Source organism: Myripristis murdjan, chromosome 16, assembly GCF_902150065.1.
Source record: "Myripristis murdjan chromosome 16, fMyrMur1.1, whole genome shotgun sequence".
Lineage (NCBI taxonomy): Eukaryota > Metazoa > Chordata > Actinopteri > Holocentriformes > Holocentridae > Myripristis > Myripristis murdjan.
In genome coordinates this window covers 9,167,342-9,184,505 of record NC_043995.1, presented here as the reverse complement: position 1 = coordinate 9,184,505, position 17,164 = coordinate 9,167,342, and the positions used below count along the sequence as shown (strand labels likewise).

The 17,164-nt window shown below is 41.2% G+C and overlaps 1 protein-coding gene across 1 annotated transcript in view; it reads left to right on the top strand.

Annotated features, from left to right (window-relative positions):
• The window catches only part of adamts16 (ADAM metallopeptidase with thrombospondin type 1 motif, 16), a 63,146-nt gene that overhangs the window by 1,852 nt on the left and 44,130 nt on the right, over positions 1–17,164 (top strand). Inside the window, exons 3-4 of the mRNA XM_030072074.1 lie at positions 1,801–2,159; positions 15,377–15,827. Coding sequence (XP_029927934.1) covers positions 1,801–2,159; positions 15,377–15,827 — 810 coding nt within the window. The remainder of the gene's footprint in view (positions 1–1,800; positions 2,160–15,376; positions 15,828–17,164) is intronic.

Here is a 17,164-nt window from a genome sequence, read left to right as displayed (position 1 = left end):
TGTGTGTGTGTGTGTATGTGTGTGTGCGTTCCCGCAGACTATTTGTTTGTATACTGTCAGACATGGGTCACTGCAGCTGGTTTTTTAGTTAGGGATGGACAAACAGTGCTGACTAGGTGTGTGTGACGGAGAGAGAGGGGGACAAAGAGAAAGAGAGGGACAGAAAGACATCATTTACTGGTTTTATCTAAGTGCTTTGGAGTCTAGACTGAACTGCTTGAGACCTAAAAAATGTGTTTGCTCTTTGCGGTCCTGTTGCTGTATGGGTAGATCATGGCCCTGACACCGTGAGGGCTGGAGGTTTCCTTCCCACCGCGACCACCCACGCTAAAAATGTATGCACTCATGGTAATTCAAAGTGCTTTAAATAAATGCAGCCACTAATTAGCATATGTTAGGCTCTGGATATGGGCTGCAAGACAGCGCCAAGATGCACCGAATACCCAAGTTCAAATCTCAGGCATCCACGCTGCCAATGATGACACACTGTCTGTCACCCTGCATGCTTCTCCTGCTGCCACAACATGTCTGTCTCCGCACTATATTTACCCATTATTTGGGCTCACTAAAGCAGGTCATAGCGTACAGTAACCGAGACCGGCTCTTGTTGACTGTAAGTCCAAGGCTGCTGTTATTTCTGTGCACTCTAAGGTGATAAAGTGACCGCATATCATTTTCCCATGGCAAGGCTGAACACATTTGCAGTGGCCATTTCCAAACACTGTATCAAAATCAACAGTAAAGCTACTTTATTTTGTTTGCTCGCTGGTTACTTATAGACCTAAAGTGTGTTAAGAGCATGAGGCAAAAAGGGGTGTGATATTGTGCCAGGTAATCTGTATCACCATTAAGAAGATCACATCTCTTTAAGCCAGATAGCTTGATTTGAATTGCTCCAGGCAACAGTTACAAAGAGAATCATTCACTTTTTGGCTTGTGTACATGTAAAAGACGTGCCCACAAGCATAGAAACAAGGAAATGCATCCCTTATGCGGGGTGGCCTACTTAGGTCAGGCCATACTTACTCAGAAAATGAGGAGGAGGGGTGTCTACTGTCACAGTTTTCTCTGGAAAACCAATATCAGCGCAGCTCGAGAAGTCAGCTACTTTTCAGCTGACCTTTGGAGGAAAGCCCATTAGCTTCTCCGGCCACACCACTATTAGACATTTAACTGGTCTAAGGGGCCAGGCCTGTGACCTGCCACCATCTCCCTTTACGACCTGCAGTTATCCAGCCCGAGCTGTAGTAAAAACTGTAGTAAAACACTAGGTCAAACATGATTCACTCTCTGCTGAAGGGGCTTGCGTTGGAATTGTCTAAAACCCTTCCTTTTCTTGTAACTCCCTCTTGACCCTGGCAACAAAAGTATATGAGGCGGGTCAAGGAGAATTTACAAAGCAAGGGGAAAGGTTATCATTTTTAGACAATCTGCAGTGCAGCCATGAACGTTACACCAACAGTGTATGTACTACATCACAGTAATTCCTGTAGACAGCTCAAATTAGTGAGAAATGACCACAGTGACCACAAGGACTATGGGGTTTGTTTCTGTCAGATTGCATCTACGAAATACAGGCTATGACATGCAGGATCATCCCTCTTCTGTGTACTTTTTTCTCTGTAACTATTTCCACTGTTTGGTATGTATTCCCATTCAGTATAAAGTGGATTTGGTCTTTAAAATTGTATCTCTACTTCATTTTAATGCAGTTCTCGTGAATGTAACCAAATGTGTCTGTATAATCTCTCTCCTTTATTTTCTGTCTGGATATGTCTTTATCTTTTTCTTTCTCTCCAGAATATGAGATTGTGGCTCCATATGAGGTCGACCACCAAGGCCAGTACATCTCCCATGAAGTCGCCCACCACCAGCGCAGAAGGCAGCGCAGGTCCCTGACCCCCGATGCAGACTCTTTGAACACTGACGGCAGCAGCCAAACGGTGCACTTCCGGCTCAGCGGCTTGGGGCAGGACTTCCACATGGAGCTGAGGGAGGCCTCGGACAGCCTGATTGCACCTGGCTTCACCGTTCAGGTCCTGGGAAAGAACGGCACCAAGAGCCTGAGGGCCCACCACCGGGATGACTTCTGCTTTTACCAGGGGTCGCTGAGGTCAAGGGTCAACTCCTCAGTAGCGCTCTCCACATGCACGGGGATGGTGAGTCTGAACGTGTCCGGAGTCGGGTTGGTCAGGGGGAGGGGGTGGATGAATATGTCAATGCGTCTGTGTTTGTGTTAGTAAACAGGACTACAAAGTCAAAGCATTTAAAGCTCCTTCTTAGACTTTTTATTTATTATTTACAAGTTTTCAGGGTGAAAAAGATGTACCAAGTAAGTCATTAAAGTTACTCAAACAGATAAAGGGTTGTTACATTTTTAGCCTGGGAGCCAAATTCAAGTAATTTAGTCTCGTCCTGGGACCTATTCTAATATAAACATGCAGCACTGGCATTCTTGTCATGTGAAGACCCACCAGAAGGAGATCCATGACCCATTTTTGATTTCAAATAAGAGCGAGCAAAAGATGGAGGCAAGAGAAGATTAAATGACTGAACCCATTCATTAATGTTTACTCTGATTCTGGGCAAATAGGCATTCAGCATTAGATGGCAATTATCCACTGAATTAAAGGAAAGGCTGGGGAAGCAAAGTAGACTTACGAGGAGACAAGAAAAGGAGTCTTATTGAGCAGGGAAGAAATCAGACTACAACCAGTCAATAAGTCAATGGAAAACTTTACAATGGAAAACCACAGTTTTTCAATTGTTTTTCCCCCTCTCGTTAACACACACAGTCACCAAGCAGTCCTTTAAGTAAGCCACTGTGTAGCTGCCACTCACACAGCACTTGGGAGACTGCATGGTCTCTCGACTGAATGCATCATCTGCCAGGTCTGCAGAGAAAATGACTTGACTTGTACTTGACTTAACTTGACTCAAACCCTTTGGCTAAGTGGGTAGCATAAGTCATCACAGAGGTTTCTTCCCTCAGCCTGTTCTGGGTCATTATTTCAGGCTCTTTCCATATATTGCACTTTTGCCTAAATCAACTAATGAACAACTTTATGGAAATTTGACGTCTGCGAACACCACAGAATGTTTGGTTTGTAAGCCAAGAAAGGAGTAAAAACCTACAAATGCCAGACTTCAAAGTTTTGGTAGTTTTACGTTTCCACATTTAGCCCGTATCAAAAGTTTATGTGGTGCTGTATGGTTTGGCCACGTTTCATGGCCCAGAGACCCATGAAATGTTTTCACAAGCCATGAAATAATTAAAAGTACAGGGATATCAATTGTAAAATAATATCAACAAACAAATAGCTGGAGGGTTCAAAACTTTTTATCGCTGTAACTGGAGTTGAATCAAAAATCTAATAGCAATAGGTGCCATCATGGAAGTGAAAAGATAGTCTAGTGGAGCCCCTTGTTTTTCTTATCCAAATTTAGGATACTGTCCCACAGTTTTTTCTTAGGCTACTGATTTGTGGCTTCAGCTCAGCTCGGTTAATGAACTGACTTGACTTTTTAACTAGCTTTCAAGCAAGCCAGCCAATTTGGCACAGCAGTTGATGCCAGTGTTCGTCAGCTGCCAGCCAGAAACCTGATTCTACTGTTTGGGCAGATTTATATGGTTACATTTGGTTTTTTTTTTTGGTTAATATTTGAGTCTTGTTCACATCATTTGTATCATTTAGCCTCCTTTCAAATCTGGCCAGTGAGAATGATTTTGTGTTAGCTTGGACTTAAGAGCTAAAGGCTACAGCTGGTTTGTCAAATGTGCAGCACGTTTTTATGCAAAAATGTTAAATATTAAAATGATTCCTCTATATTTTTGTGGTGGTGTTTAGGTAAATTTTTTGTTTTTAATTCCACCTCTTCCCCTTTTTCACTCAGTTTAAGTGCTGCTGTGCTGAAACCATCATTGAATGTAGTCTAACATCCATAAAAAGGCCTTGTAGTAATTCCAATTCAGCCCAAATTGTTTGTGTTTCCTGGGGAAATTTGGCCAAACTCCAATTCTTCCCATGGTGGTCCACCACTGCCTAATGATTATAATAGAAACATTTTTATAAGCGTGACACTGAGTACACTTAAAGGCCAAGTGAAGCAAGTCCACCCACCGACTCCAACTGTCATTCCAACTCTCAAGTCTGGACAAAACAAAGGACTACTCCAAAACACACGTAATCTTTTCTATTCTGCATTCACTCTGTATGGTACTTTGTATTACTCAGTGGGAGCTGGCATGTAAACAAGCAGAGTTTGATAATGTAATTTCTAAGTGCCATCTGTAAGTCCCAGTTTGACACAGTTCAGACTGAATAGCCTAATGGAGTGAAAATGTATTTACTTCTTATAAATTGTGTCCAGACCAATGGTCAGTTTAAGCTTTATTCTGCAGTGATGGTGATAGAGATGATAGAGAGTTAGTGTTTATCATTTGAAATTCCTGTCTTATGGCAGTTTTGATCAACACCTTAATAATCGGTAAGTCTACCCTTCACTTTAACGATGCTTTTTGTTTTTATTAATTAGAATAAATCCCAGGCCGGTCTTTGTTGGTTTGTTGTTTATATTTCCACTGCAGAGGACCACTGCTGTGTCTGAGAATGGTCTGTAAATCTACACAGAGAGAATGGCACATCTCCAGGGATGCTTCTTCTTGTGTATGTGTGTGTGTGTGTGTGTGTGTGTGTGTGTGTGTGTGTGTGCGCGTGTGTGCGTGTGTGCGTGTGTGTCTGCATTTCAGACCAGAACCCAGTAAAAAAAATCAGCCAAAGGGTCCAGAGGTTACAGAGACTGTAAATGTGGTTCTCACGATTCGGGCTGACTGGGATGGACTGGGTCAGTGCATCAATGGGAATTTGACTTTTTCTTGTGTGAATCAGGGGACTGCCCAAACTGGACCAGCAGGGCAAAGGTAGACCTCTAGTGAAAGCCTGAGACACAAACAAAGGCAACATATTCTGAAGTTCACACTATGACCCACTTACTATAACATGAGCATATTTTAACATGCACTATACCTGTTATTTAGTCAGGAACAGAATGTAAGATTAATTTAAACAGCTTTTCTGTTCATTTACCATGGAACCGTCACTTGACATGTGTACATATAGTTCATATGTTTCTTTCTGCTCCAGATGATATGTCTATGTCTTGTCAAAATGTGGTCCTAAAGTTCACTAGGCTGACAGCTCACAGGAGACCTTGGTCTTTGGTCGACTTCCTTTTTGTCAGGTGACAGGTAAATATTGACCAGAGGAAGCAAGATCAATATGTGCATTGATCTGTGAGAGCATCTGGTTTCCATCTATAGCATGATACCAGCCAGATCGGTCCATTCCAGCCAGGGAGGTTTTTTTGCGAAAGATGTGCAGGGAATCAGGATCAAACCAAATCATCATCCTTATTTGCAAAGTAAATGATTTATGAGGAAATTAATTTGATGTAAGCATTTTTCATTAACTGAACATGATCTATACTTAACAATTCACAGATTCACAATTACAGCACAACACAGACCAGAGGCCTTTTAGCACGTCAGTTACAGATATAGTGGCTGCACATACATATATATACATACATAAACATACGTGTGTGTGTGTGTGTGTGTGTGTGTGTGTGCATGATTTAGGAATTATGGAATGGAATTTAGGAGAAGCTGATGAGGGAGTTGGTGTCATGTATTTAGTAAAAGTTGTCAGTAAACAGTCATTTTTTTATTTTTTATTTTTTCAAGATTGCAAATACTCGATGCTTTGAATTGTGAGAAAAAAAAGTAGTCATTCTTCCCATGAAAACTTTGACACTGTTAACATTTGGTAGAGTGAGTCACTCAATCTGTCTGCATGCCAGTGTTTTCTCAGCCTGGCTGATGGAGGGAAAGACACAGACAGAGAGAGAAAGTCAGTGAGAGGGATGGCAAGAGGAAAGCTTTAAGGGTCATTGTTCGCTCCGTGGCATTTTGAAGGGCTGAAAACCCCCCTTGTAAGGAGGAGTGCCATGTTGTAAAGCCCATGTATAAATTCTCTTTTCAGCTCCCCTCCTCTGGCAGCCCATATCGCGCTTAGCTCCGCTTTGATGACAGTAGGGAGTTCAACCATAAAAATCTCTTACTTACAAGTGAAGAGTTGGTGGAATAAAAGAGGCAGACCAAGCCCACTGACTCCACTGTTCACCTGCCAAATGGTTTTAGACTCTGCAGACACAGTGACACACATGTGGAAGGGGAGATCGTAAAGCAGGTCCTTCTGTGTGTGTCGACTTTATGCCGAAGCGTAATCCGCTTTAGTCGGGCTTTTATGGGGGTGAGGGAGGCAGAGTTGAGGGGTGAGTGGAGTGCCATGCAGGCCTTGTTTTACACTGCTACCTTGAATCGTATTTTTCCCAGGCATATGATGTCTAATGTCTTTTTTTTTTCATCACTGCCCTAACAGATAGCACTGTGCCTATTTAAATTCCACTGGCCAATTTTCTCAAAGCAGTTTCACACAATGAGATCATATTGGTCTATTTGCAAACAATAGAAGAAAAATAGAGATAGTGTTAAAGTGCTTTGTGGTTGTAATCTGTGTCATTTAGGCCCTAAATCCAACATCTGGAGTGGTGGTTTTCACCACCACCACACAATGGAAGCTGTTAAGCCTGTTTACCACCCTGACATAGTACACACACACACTTAAATATGCCTTTACATATAGCCTACATCAGAATTATTAAAGGACTACTCCAGTGTTTTGGGCAAAATACCCCTTTTTCTGACTTACCAAGACTGAGACAGGATGTTTGATAGCATTTTCATAATGTATCATGTGCATTTGAAATATACATTGTGTAAATGTAAAATGTAATGTGTAAACTGTGTAAATAAGACAGCTTTTGGAATTACTGTGAGGTTTATTTTTTTAACTTTGACAGAGCTAGGCTAATGACTCCCATAGACGTCAAGTCTTTGTGCTAAGCTAACACAAAATGCTACACATAGGAACCAAACTACTGGATGCACAGAGGCAAAAATGGTCTTGAACATCTTTTGTCAGTCAGAAAAGGAGCATTTTGCCCAAAACACTGGATTATTCTTTAAACACCATGCAGAGATGAGGCCTAATGTTATAGCAATGGATAAATAGACTGATAAATCTAGTACTTTGCACTGTATCCCTTTAAATGTTTTATAGATTTTACTGTAATAATGGCAGATTGTTATACCCATCAATCACTCTGTAATTAAGCAAACAGTTTTATAATAGGTAATACTTCTGGCTCTGTGTACTTTTTGCTTCCAGAATCATCAATCATCAATGCCTCTTTATCCCCGACCCTCACTACGGTACAGCTGCATGTGTTTGATCTAATTTTACTCAAACTTCTCATGTGCACCTTTCATTTGAACCAAAGGGAAATGCTAAATGTCCCCCCCCCCCCAACAAATCACTTGGAGGTCATGTTTTTTTTTTCCTCTTGTAAAAAGGATGGGCGTGTTTCTTGCCCTGGGGCTGGTAGTAGTAGTAGTAATACTAGAATGTGGCACACTCTTCCCACCTCTTCCCTGGAATTTCCAAGAGCCAATGGGACATGGTGCATTGATGTGATGAAGCTTTGAAAAGAGTGCAGTGTGGTCCTGGCAGTCTGCTGTAATCAGTGTTTAAGACCAATCAAGAGGTCCCAAAGGATCAGTGCTGTGTTTCATCATCAGCTATCATCACGTTTAATTCAAAATTATATATAGATATTGAGTCATGTGCATATGGCTCAAAGACTGGAATTAAGCCTATTTGGAAAAAAAACTTGTTTTTCAAATTGATAGAAATCCAGTTGGTGTAATGTAGTTTGGACAGCTAGTCAACAGATGACTAAGAATTGGCTTGAAGTGGAATTGCTAATTGAAGTGTGGTCTCATGGTATTCTCAGTTTTCCAATACTCAGTGTCTACATGGAGCTGAAGTTCAAATTTCCTTAGATATAGCCACCATGTAACCAGGTTTTCAAAGACAAACTATTTTGAAAATGCAATTTTCACTTGCTCTTTGTTGTTAGAAAATACAAAAAATGAATCTTATGGTTGAAAGAGTTGGCTGAAAGAGCTGGCTGCCTTTACAAATGATAGATAGGTACTTCCCTGAGTCTTCTGCACTGCATCCCAGTGTCACTGTGCTGCTCTTACTATGCATAAAACTAAGTGTTCTTAATAAGTAGGTCTCAGTTATTGTATTACAGTCTCTAAACCCTCAGACATACTTCTCTTCAACTTGGAAAAGCATTCTTGGACTAGATAGTTCAGTAATAAATATGAAATTCAAGATCCCAGAAGTCATTCCTCTATATCCCTAGAGAAGGAGAAAGAGACATAGAAAAAAAAACATATACTGCACAGAGTCAGGTGCATCTTTTAATGCATTAAATGCTTCCCGCCTCAGTTCCGTTTTGCTCCCGCTTTTCCCGTCCACCCCTCATATCTTTCCTGTCGCTGCGTGTCTGGATGCGTCTGACTCCACGGAGTCCAGCTGTTTGCGCCCTCCCAAGTAGTGTTTCAGCATTTTATGACTACTATTTGCACCTCGTAGAGCGCAGCATGTAATCTGATGACTTTGGCTATTTAGGAAAGGCACTAGTGTGACCTAATCTCCTGACACACTGGCTTGAACACACACACACAACGGCAGATGCACATTGTTTTGTGTAAGAAAAAGCTTAAGATGAAAGTCTGCCAAAAGTTTGCAGACTATACACATCATAAAAAATAAATATATCTGCTGAAAGTTGACTGCTCTGGGCAGCAAGGCAAAGTCAACAATGCACTTTTTTTTTGTAAGGCAGTCATGTATAAATCATATTTGGAGGATATTGTGCTTATTGGACAGCAAATAGTGCAGATTGCTTTTTAAATGTTTCCAATTTATGAATAGGAACCTGAAAATGGATGGTGATGCTGTGTTTGTTTGTTCTGCTGTTTCATCTGAAGCTCATGTAGCAGTGAAACTGGATTTGTGGCTATATCTGAATGTTTGTGCTACACACTGCCTTCCAATTAGGCACGTGTTACACGCACACAAAACCTACCAACACAACAATTTCAGTGCATAAATGCAGCATCAACATCTGGATCAAAGGTCTTTAGCAAATGATCGGAAAAGTAAATATAGAAATCATTAAAGGCTCAGAATGATGTATATCTATCTAGAGAGGAAACAGTCCATTCATTTGATGTGACAGCAGACCTTGAGGAGAGGAAGCCAGAACATGTGTGGAGAATGACACGTGGTTCTTGTTATTATGGAGCGGCAAACACAAGCCATTCCAGTAGCCTGTGTGTGATTGTATTCCCTAACTTGGGACTGCTCAGAGTGGTCTGACACAAAAGGTCGCATCAGTTTTCATGTCAAGGCCCTCCAAATAGAAACACATTAAACAATGAACCTCAATGAATCCATGTGATAAAGATTTGTCTGACAGACTCCCATTTGAGGACATAATGGTTACTAGATATGACTGTCATGACCTATATAACAGGACAAATCTTTGTAATATAGGTGGGGAGACACATATTTGGAGAGTGAAACTTATGATCCATCAGTCTACTGCTGTAAACTCAAATAAGTGGAATGATAGAGATATTTAGACTAAGTATTCCTCATTTTGCTAGGGGACCATTGGGGCCTCATCAACAACCCCTGGGAGTGCCCACACCCTAGTTTGGAAACCAGTCATCTAACATGTCACATAATAATTTTTGCAGCAGTGAACACAGCCAATGCTAGTGAATCTGTTTTGTGCCAAACTCAACAAAAGCCAAAAAGTGATAAGCCACTGCAGCTTGAAAAAACAGAGCGAACTGTAGCCTACACAGAGGAGCGAATTCACGAAAGAGTTGTGTGGCTTTTGCGGCCACTAAAGTAAGACAAACAAAAACTGTGCAATTCACGAAGCACCTGCAAAGGGTGAAATGCACCTCCAACTGCACTGCCAAACAAATAGCAGCACAGTGCATCATCTCAATTTGCACGTATTTAAATTAGGTAATGAGCATACTTTTGGCACAAAATTGTCCCTTTTCTATGCAAATGAGCCTCACTACAAAAACAGTGCAATTCACAAAGAGCAGCACTAATAGCCACACACAGTTAGAGTGAAATTATTAGCATCTTCAGAGAGTTGGTGGTAATCAAGGCACATTATAAGCGGTGTCACGCCCAGACTTTAGGCAGATAGCAGTTGCAAGTGATGCGCAACCCATGGTGCAAACAGCAGCTGCAGTCCACTCTTTGTGAATTCACCCCAGAAACTGCAAAATGTCAAATATCAGTATCTTTTGCTGAAAAAGAAGAGAGAAGCAGCAGTCATAGAGCAAGTAATGTCACTTCTGAATGCAGTTCCAGCTGTCACTGAAGTTCATGCTGGTTGATGTGGCAGTCACTCTGCTGCCCTGAAGTTTTTAACAGTGTTGCAGCAGTATCAGTTCTATAAGAACTACCCCATGTACATTTATTATTGTGAAATTGTTTGTGCCAAGCAATATACAGATGCAAGCCTTAGCAAAAGCAGAGCTGTGGAACAAAACATGTATCTAGAACTCTGAGTCAGCATCTCCATTTCAAAATAATCTCCCTGTCAGCAGTGAAACTCTGTATATATCTTCTGTAAATAGTCTGCACTGGACATTAAAGGCTTTTGTAAGGCTATATTTCAGCTTCAATGCCCCGTCAACTCCCAGGCTACTCTTTAGTACATATAAGAACGTGACAGCTTCTATTACAATCCCTGACTATAAGCAGAGAACAGTCCAATCCAGTGTTATTGCTGGTAACAGACTGTGGGTGTGAATCCTATGTTTGTCAGTTTCCATTATGGGTTTCCTCTTCTTCTATCTCCCCCTCATCTCCTTTCATTGCCATATAAATGGACCGACCGAAAATAACCCCTCTGACAAAAGCAAAAAAAGGAAAATCCCAATCCTTTCCTTTTCAGTCCGCTCCTCCAAAAGCTCTAAATCTGCACTATTAGGGTGGCGAGTCCAAATCACCTGAATTCTTGCCGTGTTTAATGATCACGTCATAGGTTTTCCCTGGAGAGCTCCTTCAGTTTCAGACGGCATGCCCTCCCCCCAGCGAGGCAGAATCAATACTTAACGTGTTGAAGTTTGACAGCACCGCAGTTCAGGTCAGAGGTCCCACCGTGACTTGGAACCAAATTATGACAATCGTCTGTGATTACAGAGCACCGGGGCGAGTGCCATGCATATGACAGGATCACGCACCGGTTGTCACAAGTGATTGTAACCAACGATTCTGGCAGGGCTTCCCGGCAAGGATTATTTCTTGATCGTTGGCAGGCAAGTTAGAAGGTAGAAATGCACTTGTAAGTGTACAATTTTATGGTTTTCTCTCTCTGTCCATCTTTCATTTCACATTGTGTCTCGCTCTCTCTGTCTCTCTCACTAATTGGTCCCCCCACCCCATTCTCTCTCTCTCTCATTCTCCAAAACAAATTGGAGATTTATATCAGGGTCAGTCGTCCATAATCAATCCTGTCTGCTTGAGTTGGGTTCAACACTGTGCTGGATGGAGGAAAAACCACAGCTGCAGCTTTTTGGGGGATTTTAACAGAGAGAATGGAAATGACAGTGCTGGGGTTTTACTGACGAAGCAGTACATATGTGCTGTCTGGGAGGGCGAGAACGGATCCATTGTTTGTTTTACAGATGGCCTAAAAGATTGTAATCTTCTCTGTAAGTAGTAGGCCAAAAAAGTGTGTTTCCGGCTGTAAATATGTCTCCAAATATGTTTCTGTGCTGCTATTTGCAGTTATCTTTTGTGTGAAACAGCAGTTTACTGTACGGTGGGAAATTATCATTATCTGACGCAAAAACACCTGTAAACAAACAGCTACTCTCCACTGACTCAAGGTGAGCCTGGAAAACTCGACAGCAGGATTGGACTAATATTTCCCACATGACAGCCAACACTTGACTTTAAACTGCAACTATAAACTCTCATGACATCCTGACACTGCAGGGCCCATCCAGATGCATGCACTGCAGAGAGAATCCAGGGAAGCGTCTTGCTGCCACAGCATCTCATTAAGTGACAAACTTTTCATGATATGTTTTCTTATTTTAACAAGCTATTTCACATTATAATGATATATTTTATTGTCATTAAGACATGCCATCTTATCTCATTATAAAAAGGAATTGTGCTCGTTATAACAACATACCAACTTATCTTGTTACAACAGCTCAAAAACTCAGCGCAACTCAACTTTATTGTCAATCTTTTATAAACAGTGTACAGGTGACCGAAATTGCATTTTGTACAGTCCAAGGTGCAGACGAAAACAAAGTAACATATATTGTGCATACAGCAATATACAACATATCGTGCAAAAACCAAAAGACAGTGTGGGATATAACACAGACAAACATTTAATCGCAGCCGGTTGGGATAGTGTGTAAGTAATGGTGTAACAGTGTAGGTTATGCAATAAACAGTCTAAGTAATGAGGTAACAAGTGCAAGTAACAAATTTTGCTTGTTAAAACAACATGACAACTTACCTCGTTATAACATGAAACTTTGCTTGTTGCGAAAACACACCAACCTATCTCATTATAACAGGTTGGCTCATTAAAACAACACACCAACTTATCTCATCATAACAATAAATGTTGCTTGTTATAACAACATACTAACTTAGCTCGTTATAAAAAGAAATTCCGCTTGTTATAACATAACATATCGACTTATATTGTTGTAACAACACACTCCTTGGTTTAACAGCACACCAACTCATCTCATTATTCATTTATTTATTTATTTGTTTGTTTAATGTTATAGGTTATCTCCTTATACGATCATAAGTCATTTTGTTACAGCATGAGTTTTAAATGAGTATGTTTGTCACTTTTGTTTTTTCTGTCACCATTCATTTTTTGGAGTTTAATTATGGACATTGCTGAATCAGAGAGAGCAGCCATGATGTGGTTTGGCAGTCAAATGTTAGATGATCAGCAGATCATTCTCAAAGTGATGAGGTCCTCTCATGCCAGTCTGTTCTCATTAAAATATGAGTTTCATACGATAATGAGATTGTCACGTTATAATGAGATAACATAAACTGTTTCATGTTATGAAAAGACAAGTTGTTATGTTGTTGTAACAGGAAAAGTATTTTGTCATAACGAGGTTAGTTTGTATGTAGTAATAACAGAAAAAGATGTCATTATTACATTAAAATGTCTTGTTATAACAGTAAGTGTGGCATTATAACCAGTTACTGAGACAATTTTTTCCCACTGTGGCTACAGCATGTTGCCCTAAATTCAACCATGCTGGCTGCTGTATTATCACTGGTGGATAAATGCAGGATAGATTCATGATGAGCGCCGTTTATGACACCACTGTTAAAAGTGCACTCAGAGTTTCTCTCGCCGCACTACGTGATGAAAACTGTAAACTCCACAGTCATTGTGGTTGCAGCACCGAAGCATATTGGCTTATGTTCTCAGAGTTGATGTTTTTTTTTTTTTTTTTTAATTTTAGTGCTTGATATAATCACAGCCTTTTCCAGGGCGCTGTTCCACTGACTTCCTGATCTGCGGTTGATAGGCTGACAGGGGTAAAAGTCCGGGGTTGTTAGTAGTGATGAAATGGGGAAAATCAGCACTGAAGCTCATTATAGCGACATCAAACACATCACTAATGCAGCCTTACTTCGTTAAGACTGGTTGATTGCAACTAGAGGCACACCCACGTTAAAGCACACACATGTACACTCAAATATACACACACACATGCACACCAACATCTCTGCAACTAATGATCTCTCACACACACACATAAATGCACCCCCACCTTGCAGTGCGCTGATACAGATTCACACTGATTGCACACATCTAGAGCACACACACACACACACACACACACACACACACACATACACACACATTGACTGGGCCAGCAACTACCTCACCACTGCCACTGTGGCAGGCTGCTTCTGACAGCCAGTGGGAAGGCAGTGATGACGAAGGACCTCACACTCCACTCACGGCTCACAGTAAGAAAGGAGACTGCAGTCAATTAAACATATTTTAGGGAAACTACCATTACTGCCAAGCACAGTTACAGTCCAGTGCTGCGTGCCAATTGACTGTCAACACAGATGTGGCGCGTGTTTGGAGAGAAAGACAGAAAGACAGGGAGAAAGACAAAGCAAGATCCAAGTGAAGATGAAATATGCTTCACTGATGGAAGTGTATTGAAAATATGAAAACTTGCAGAGACAGAGAGAAAGAGAGAGAGAGAGAGACAGGCTGGCAGACAGACAGCCTTAGACACACACACACACACATACAGAGAGAGAGAGAGAGAAAGAGAGAGAGAGAGAGAATGGAGCTACAAAAATGCTTTGCTAAACTTTTGGAGATTTGGAAATGGGCTTTCCCCTGACTTAAACCCCCAAAATCGAAAGCACAAGGCATGGGTGCTCAAAGTGGGGCCAACACCCTATTCCAGCCCTCCATAAAAAAGCATATTTAGGTCCTCTAAGTTGTTCCAAAGAGTATGACATATTCTCATCCATATAAAGAAAATCTAAGTTGTTAGGGAGGGGAAAAACTAAGTTAAAGTCTGGATTTTATGCATGTTGATTGCAAAAAAACTTTTAAAAAGCTAAGCCATGTAATATCAGTGTGCCCTGCAGCATGTAGGATGTACTGTTTATAAGAGCTGATGGCATCTCCTTTCATCTTCATCCTCCTTTTCATCCTTCTGTTTGAAACACCTCTATCTCTTATTTAGATTTTGCTGAGATAACGTCTGACCCTGAACACTAAAACAGATGTTGAACATGAAGAAACACAGCCAGTCATTGAGCTGCGTTGAGGTTTAGGGAGGGTCAGCTAGCCGTGACCCATGAGTCAAATCTTGACTAATTGTTGACAGAGACAGATTGGGATGCTAAAATGAATAGGTGGAGCAGTGTGAGTGTCTTGACTTTTTGTGAGACATGACTGCTGCCCTTCGTTTTTTTCTTCCCTTTTACTTTTTAACGCCCCTTGGCTATGCTCATCGGAATAAAAGGTGCAGGTTGAGGAGGTGCTGCAAGTCTTTACCTAGATATAATCTCCAGGTATCCTTTAAAGATGCACTGTGCAAAATTGGGGGTCAATTGAAGTGAAGACATTTAGACTCAGTGACTCAATTTAGACTCAGTAAGCACATAAGTTGATGGCTGACTCCACATGGTTTTCCCCACTAGCCTGACACACATAAATTGTATGCTTATTCTGTTTTTTGTCTGTTGAGTTTAGAGTGTCCTCACTAAAATGAGCAGAACTACATATGTACAGCTAATGGGACTCTGTATTTTGTTTCTAGTCAGGTTTAATCCGAACACAGGATGCAGACTACTTCCTGCGCCCCGTGTCCCCTGGCCTGGCCGGGAGAGAGAACTTCACAGGACCCGTCAGTCACCAGCCGCACATCCTCTACAGGACCAACACGGGTTCAGCTCCTCATAAACCACACAGTCGCTACCAGGAATCCACAGACAAGCAGCTGAATGCAGCCCGCGGTGAACCACACGTCCTCCACAAGAGATCCACTCGCTCACAGACCAATCCTACCTACGACACATTTACTGAGGACCTCCAGGGGAGTCAACAAAAACAGCAGCACCAGGCCCATCATCATCACCATGGCAACAGTGACAACAACGACCAGATGCAGCATGACTGCAGCGGGCATCACTGCAGCAACCACCATCATGACAGCGACTACAGACACGGGCAGAGGCAGAAGCAGCACTTCTGTGGGAGACGGAAGAAATGTATGTAAGGGCAACCTCTCATTCTAATCACAGTCTAGCGTGCTGCGTATACACACTTTGCACTGATAGCCTCCTCATATATTTCCCCATGCCGCCCTTAACACCTTAATGAGACTGTTCTTCATCAAAGATAATGGCCTGAGATACTTTTCTTTGGAACCTATTTACTTTTACTGGCTGAATTACACCAGCACATGTTGTTTTGTTAATCTCTAAAGCCATTTAGCACATGCACACCGCCTGCACCCCCCAAGCTGACAAGTTTTAAAAGAACATTGCACATTTTAAGTAATATCATAAAATTTCTGGATACAGCTAAAGTTGTTTTTACAATTAATGAATGTATTCATGGCTTGTATTCAGTGGCTTTTTTTTCATGATGCTTGTAGTTGGTTGGTGCAAGGGGACACCAACAGAGTATTAGTTAGAGCAACTCATGATGCCTCATTTTTCAGCACTATGTTAAAGGTAACACATTCTGTTACCACGTGCTCCCATTAACACATCATTAACTCGCACTGTGTTGACAGCAAAACAAGATGTGTTAAACTCAGTAAAACATTTTTTTTTTTTCTGAGAGGTGCCTTCATTAGTGATTTGACTTAACAACACTGGGAACTGTTACACCCTTTGAAACCTGAGGAGATTCATGTGATGTCTTTCAAAAACCTGGGGAAAAGGCAAATAGCAGCTCAGCAAGAAATGACCCAAAAATTTGCAAGAAGTGGCTCAAAAAAGTGGTTCAAAAAAATGACCTGGAAATTAGACAATTAAAAAAAAGTTAAAAAAAAAAAAAGGACAGGATATTAAGCAACTAATAACAACAACAACAACAATAATAATAACAATAATAATATTTATTAATAATATTAATAATTTCTCTGTAATATAATATATAATATAATATAATATATAACTATAAATTTAGTTTTTGTTCAGTTTTCAAAGGGTTAACGCAGTGACAAACATCTGCTCTCACAGATTCATCTCAGTTTCATTAACATTTCTGACTGAGCGCCATAGAAAACTGACCTCATGGGGTGAGGAGCTTTCAAAGTAAAAGTTTTGATTTGCATTTCATGCGGTGACAAGTGTTTGCTCTCAACAAATTATCTCAGCCTCCACTGGCATTTCTCTGGTTGACTTTACCAGTGACTTAACCCGCGGCGGGGTGGAGGGTTTCAAAGGGAAGTGTTTTATGTTCACTTCACGGTGTGACAAATGTTCCCGCTCAAAAAATTATCTCGGATTAGTTGACGTTGTTGGTATCTCGGGGGTTTGGGGTCGTTTCAAAGAGGATTGGGGGATAGTACCACCGCCATCACCCCGCACAACCC